Source organism: Ascaphus truei, chromosome 1, assembly GCF_040206685.1.
Source record: "Ascaphus truei isolate aAscTru1 chromosome 1, aAscTru1.hap1, whole genome shotgun sequence".
Lineage (NCBI taxonomy): Eukaryota > Metazoa > Chordata > Amphibia > Anura > Ascaphidae > Ascaphus > Ascaphus truei.
In genome coordinates, this window is record NC_134483.1 from 150,257,092 (window position 1) to 150,263,091 (window position 6,000).

Below are 6,000 nucleotides of genomic sequence, written 5' to 3' on the forward strand. Positions count from 1 at the left end.
TACCCTGATTTATCCCTACACACGGGATGGGACAGAAAATGCAGGTCCCTAACATCTAAAGACTGCACTAGTTCTGCTAGTAGTGAACAACATTAAAGCACTATTTAGTAGGAGGATCGCTCTCACCCGCACACCCTGTCCCTTGAAAACATACCCCTACACACAAGGAGGAGGGAGATAGAGATAGACAGAAGGAAAGAGGGCCCTTTTTACTTATCTGTTCTCTAGATCCTCAACGCAAAGCTCCTCAACATCTGGTAAGTTATTTTCTTCTTTCTTCAGTCTTCACTTCTTTACTTGTAATCCAATGGAGTGGATGTTGTCCCCTCGGCTATTTGGTTTTTGGTGACGTCCTGTTATAGCCTTCCTGATTGGCTGGCTTCCCTCCCTTTTGATAACATCACATCCTTTAAAAAAAAAAAAAAAAAAAGAATCTGTCACGTGGTACACCAGCCAATCGGATTGGGGGTGTACCATTTGACACTCAAATGTGACATCAAAGGCCATATATAAGGCCTGTCCCGTCTCATTTGAGCTTAAGAAGCCGACGGGACAACATCCGCCACATTGGATTGGATTACAAGTGAAGAATAGGAGACTGAAGAAAGAAGAAAATAATTTACCAGAAGTTGAGGAGCATTGCGTCGAGGATCAAGAGGTTCCTGCTGCAGTCGGAATCGTAGGATGAAGACATCAAAGGTAAGCAAAACATTGATTGTATGTTTTTTTGTTGTTGTATTTTTGGTATTTTTAATGTATTTTTTTTCTAGGTTGCCTATTGACTGCTAATGTGTTTATTTATGCCCCATGTATTTTTTTTTGCAAATGCTTGTTTTTATTTAATTGTTTTGGATTTGTGGTTCTTGGTTTTATTTAACTGTTTAACATGTTTGATTCTTGGTTTTATTTAATTGCTTTTTCTTTTTGGTTCTTGTTTTTATTTAATTGTTTTGGATTTTTGTTGATTTTTTTTTTTAGGTTGCCCATTGACTGCCATAGTGGAAAAGTATGCCCATATTATATGAGCATGGTGTACCACTGTGCCAATTGGTTTATTGGCAGTTCTATTTTTTTTTAAATATATAATGTGTTTTATTTATTGGCTGTTTTTTTTAGCTTGCCCATTTATTGCCATAGTGGCAAATGGCCATGGTTTAACACTGTGCCAATCAATAGGTATCGGGGGTGGAGGGTGGGAATACTTGCCCCAGGGAGGGTGATTAGGCCTCCCGGGTGGGTAGCGGGGAAGTGAGGTTAATCGCTTAATTTCTATAGCGGTTAATAATCGCTACGGTGATTAAGAGGTTAGGGGCCATTAGTTTGTTTTTTATTGTAATGTTCCAGCCAACAAAGGACAAAGACGCGGATGGCCTTCATCCTGGCAGGGGCAAGTTGAAATTTAATTTACTTTATGCTGGCTGGTTTTATTTTTATTTTGCAAATGCACTATTATCCATATCTGGATAATAGTAGTTTTGTCCATTACTGTACTGTATGTGTTTTGGGGGGGGGGGGGGGGTTGTTGGGGTACAGGGGGTGAGTGGATGTGTGGGTTGTGTATTAGGTATTTTAATGTTTATTTGGGGTAGACTGATTGGGTAAAGGGGGTACTTGGCTCAGGGTGGGTGGTTAGGCCTAGCGGGAGGGGTTAACCCCGTCATTACCATAGCGGTTACCACCGCTATGGTAATGAAGTGGTTAACTCCTCCCGCAACCTTCCCGGTAGGCCTAACCACTGATTGTGGGCCAATTACACCCTTAAAGAAACAACAAAGGGATAGGGAGTGATCACAGAACCATACTAATTGAATGAAGTAGTCAAATACATAAATGCGGTAATCGAATAATGGGTGCAAACTGTGAACTGAAAAGTGAATCAGAAAAGGTGAAGGGAAACACAAAATGGATGTGCCCCCTAAAAGAATTCACTTAAATGCACACCATAACAGTGTAAAAATTAACTTTTAATAAATTTACTTACTGGGATAGTATGAACTTATAACTGACGACAAGGTTGCCTGATAGCGTTGATTTAATATATTTTTAATTCACATTACACATTACTTTGGTAATATATGTTTTAAGTAAATGTATTAAAAGTTAATTTTTACACTGTTATGGTGTGCATTTAAGTGAATTCTTTTAGGGGGCACATCCATTTTGTGTTTCCCTTCACCTTTTCTGATCCAATTACCCCCTTCACTCACCCCCTCTGCCCCCAATAAATCAGCTACTGTGCCTTAACCCCTTAATTGCCTTATTTGCTAGCCGCTAAGGTAACGAAGCAGCATTAATGGGAATTTTACTAATAGTGTACGGGAGTAGGGGGTCTCGCGAGCTGAAGCAGCCTCCAGCGGGACCTTAGCCTAATGTAGCCCTGTGAGACCTTGCCCAGAAACGCTCAACTCCATTCCACCTTATTTCTTGCAGTGTCATAAGCTTCCCTGTTGAATGAAAGGCCCTGCGTATTTATTGTACAAAAATCCACTTATCTCTCCACTTATCCGCTTTGTTTATTTAATTATTTTATTCGAAACAACACTATGAAGTTTGAACAGGCCATCGGAGGCAGTAAGTCTAAATGGCTTAGTGTTTAAAATATGTCTGGAAATAGGTTTACCTAAGAGATGAAGAAAGACTGCGTGTAAGTGAAAGAGACAAAAGGAACACGGGCTACCCACTGAATATGCTAGAATCTGGTGTTTAGTAATAGACTATCTTACCAGTCTGAATGTGGGAGGCGGAATACACATTGTAAACCTACTACTAAATAATCTACTTTTAAAATAATAATTGATATATTCTGCTTACTACAGAAAGGCAGCAAAAAGTGTTACAAACACAGTGTCACATTTATCTTGTAAAGAGTATTATTCTGGCACTGCTGCTGCTGCTGTTTTTTTTTTTGACATTTTTTGCACTAGTTTTGCGGGTAGGCGACTTGGCTAAATAATCTCCAATCATTTCCAGCTTCCACCATGAGCAGTACGCAGCTGAGATTTCTTGTCAATTCCAACACCTTTAGGGATAAAAAGACATAGACATTGGAATGATGCTACAAGGGGAAAACTGCACATAATTACGATAAGGAGACAATTACATCACGTTCATTGTGTACTTTTAAGAATATGTTTAGTGATGTAGCAATGTCCAACATACACCATTGCAGATTCTTTGTTTTTTACTCGACTAGTGGTTTTCAACCTCTGTTTTGTTTAACTCTGGGGTTCCCCAGGAGGTGAACGAGACTTCTCTGAGAAAACATTGGTAATGGTGGATATTATTTTGCTCAAAACCCAATCATTTCATTTGTAGACATATTTTTTTTCATGTTATTATTCCAATGATTATGTTTAACTATAACAAAAGTATCTTTACATGCATGGCGTAAGTGGATTGGGGTTCTGCAAATAAAATTATCAAAGGGGATACAGAGTCGCAATACATATTTCAAGAGCTCTGCACTGGTTAAAAAAGGTTGAAAAGCAGTGTTCTATTTATTTATAACATGTTTTACCAGGAAGTAGTACATTGAGAGTTACCTCTCTTGTTCATGTATGTACTGGGCATAGAGTTATGATAACAGATAGATGGTTACAAATATATGGTTACATTAGGTGAACAGGGTTATACATAATGTATAAAGACATTGCATGAACAGTTAAAGATAATGTGTTATAGGCGTATATAACCGTTACAGATCAGATTAAAATGTGAGACAACTATAGTTTTGAAAGAACTTGGACTGGTGGTGGCTGTGAGAGTCTTTGGTAGGTTGTTCCAGTTTTGTGGTGCACGGTGAGAGAAGGCGGAACGGCCGGATACTTTGTTGAACCTTGGGATTGTGAACAGTCCCTTGGAGTCAGATCTCAGGTGATAAGTGCTGCGTGTGGTGGGGCGAGGAGCTTGTTCAGATAGGCGGGTAGCTGGCCCAAGAAGAATTTGAAGGCAAGACAGGAAAGATGCAATTTTCGCCAAGACTGAAGTGTCCAATCTAGTTCTTTGAGCATTTCTCAGTTGTGTGTGTTGTAGTTACATTGGAGGACAAAGCAGCATATTGAATTGTAGAGGTTGTCTAGTTTGCTAATGTGAGTTTCAGGTGTTGTGACATATAATATATCCCCATAGTCTATTGTTGGTATTACACATCACATATCCGGTGCTCTAGATGGTTGAAAGGAACCGCGTTTATTCTGCATATAATAACTTGAAAAGCCTTGTTAGAATGTTCATGGACTGCATAAATTCTGCATGAAGATAAGTCTGAGCAGCGTTGTATGCCGCTGTATGGATATCAAATCTTCATTAGACTGACTCCAAAAAATCTGGTTTATATAGAATATGTTCAAATCTCAAGGACTTTATAGAACATGTGAAAATATTGTTAAAAAGTTAGAAGTTTCTGAATTAGGAATAACTGGTCTAGACTATGGTCTTTGTTATTACTCTTACCTAAAGCACCTTATGCATTAGGATGTTAAGAAAAGTTGTCGTGCGTGGGCTTTGTGATGAGAGAAGTGGTGTTGTGGAGCTGACTACACAACTGTGTGCGAACATGAATTATAGGCGAATCCAAAAATGTGGCTCTGTAATGGTTTGAAATCGATTAATACCCAGAATTTCAACCAATCAGAGAGTAGGATTTCGTTATTCACTTTATTTGCTGTGCCTCCTCGACTACATAGGCAGTGATGAGGAGACTTTGTGAGTGGAACGGGGGAATACTTGCCCAGGTTTGAGCATGATTACTTAAACAGGGGGAAGGGGTGTCTGTGGGGCCAATTGGTTGATGGGTGTGTGGGGTGGGGCAGAGTCTGTGGACCCGTTTAGTCGAGCAGTGCATTTACTGGGCTGCTTAGTCACCAATGCTGTGTATTAAAGTAGTCGGGAAGCGGCAGGTATTATTTTTGTAGCTTTGATGTGTTATTCTGCGTTCCACCTGCTTGACCACTGTACCTGCTGGAGGTACTTTGTTTTATTTGGGCCTAAAGTTCCTGTAGCTGAGTTTGCTGCATCATGTTGATCTCTGAAAAATGGTAATTAACGAATTTAGAGTGAATATCTGAGTTGAGGCTGCTTGATACATATGCCTTGGTTGCTAATCAATGTACTTTTAATGCTACAAGTGATTAAAGAATGACAGTACCGGTCAGTGCAGAGTACCACTAATATTTGTGTTTCAAATCTACATTTGCACTTATTTGAGAAAAAAAATATTGTTTGATGAATAAACTTGCCCCTTTTTTCTTTCTTTCCTTCCTTCTTTCAATGTCTTTTTAAAAATGTAATTTATTTTGTTTCTTTCTTCCCTTTTCCCCCTTTTCTTTTAAGTTTAAAATATTTTCATTTGTGTGCAGAAACATGGATTACAAAGGATTATGTTTATAGCTGCTGCTTGTGCTTTAGTCAATGGTAAATTCTAAATTCAACGATCTATTTATTTTCCAGGATACCTTGAGGACAGTTTTGTTAAGTCTGGAGTCTTCAACGTTGCAGAGCTAGTGCGGGTGTCGAGAAGTAAGTGAACATTGTTAACCTTTCTGAAAATAGGAACTGTGGCCCATTCTTAAAACAGCAATCTTTTTTTTTGTCCTTTTCTTTCATTTTCTGAACCGGAGCATGACCTCACGAGTGTTACCTCTCTGTCAGCCATATTGTTCTGCCATGACAGTGCACCACAGAGATAATAATATGGCAAGTGCATGCTAATTTGTAATGAAAAATGTGGATGTGACAATCGACAGTCTCGTCATCACTTGGTACACGCCTGTTCAGCGTACACGTTATATAATACAAAAGGGAGTAGCTAGAGAAAAGGCAACAACGCCCATGTTTCAAGTTACTGGGTTTACAAACGAATTAAAAAAATTATTACAAATACGTGTGTAATTTTTTTTTAAAGAAAAGGTGTCCTTGATTACACTCCTGAAACATGTCACCAATTCATTAATTTATGTCTTAGAGCAGGGGTGGGCAACTCCAGTCCTCAGGGGCCATAAG

At 39.0% G+C, this 6,000-nt stretch overlaps 1 protein-coding gene across 11 annotated transcripts in view; it reads left to right on the forward strand.

Annotated features, from left to right (window-relative positions):
* Positions 1 to 6,000, forward strand: part of NFIB (nuclear factor I B) — a 455,016-nt gene that overhangs the window by 343,790 nt on the left and 105,226 nt on the right. For all 11 annotated transcript variants that reach the window (XM_075595945.1, XM_075596019.1, XM_075595955.1 and 8 more), the window contains one exon: positions 5,449 to 5,517. In XM_075595945.1, the coding sequence (XP_075452060.1) occupies positions 5,449 to 5,517 (69 nt within the window). The remainder of the gene's footprint in view (positions 1 to 5,448; positions 5,518 to 6,000) is intronic.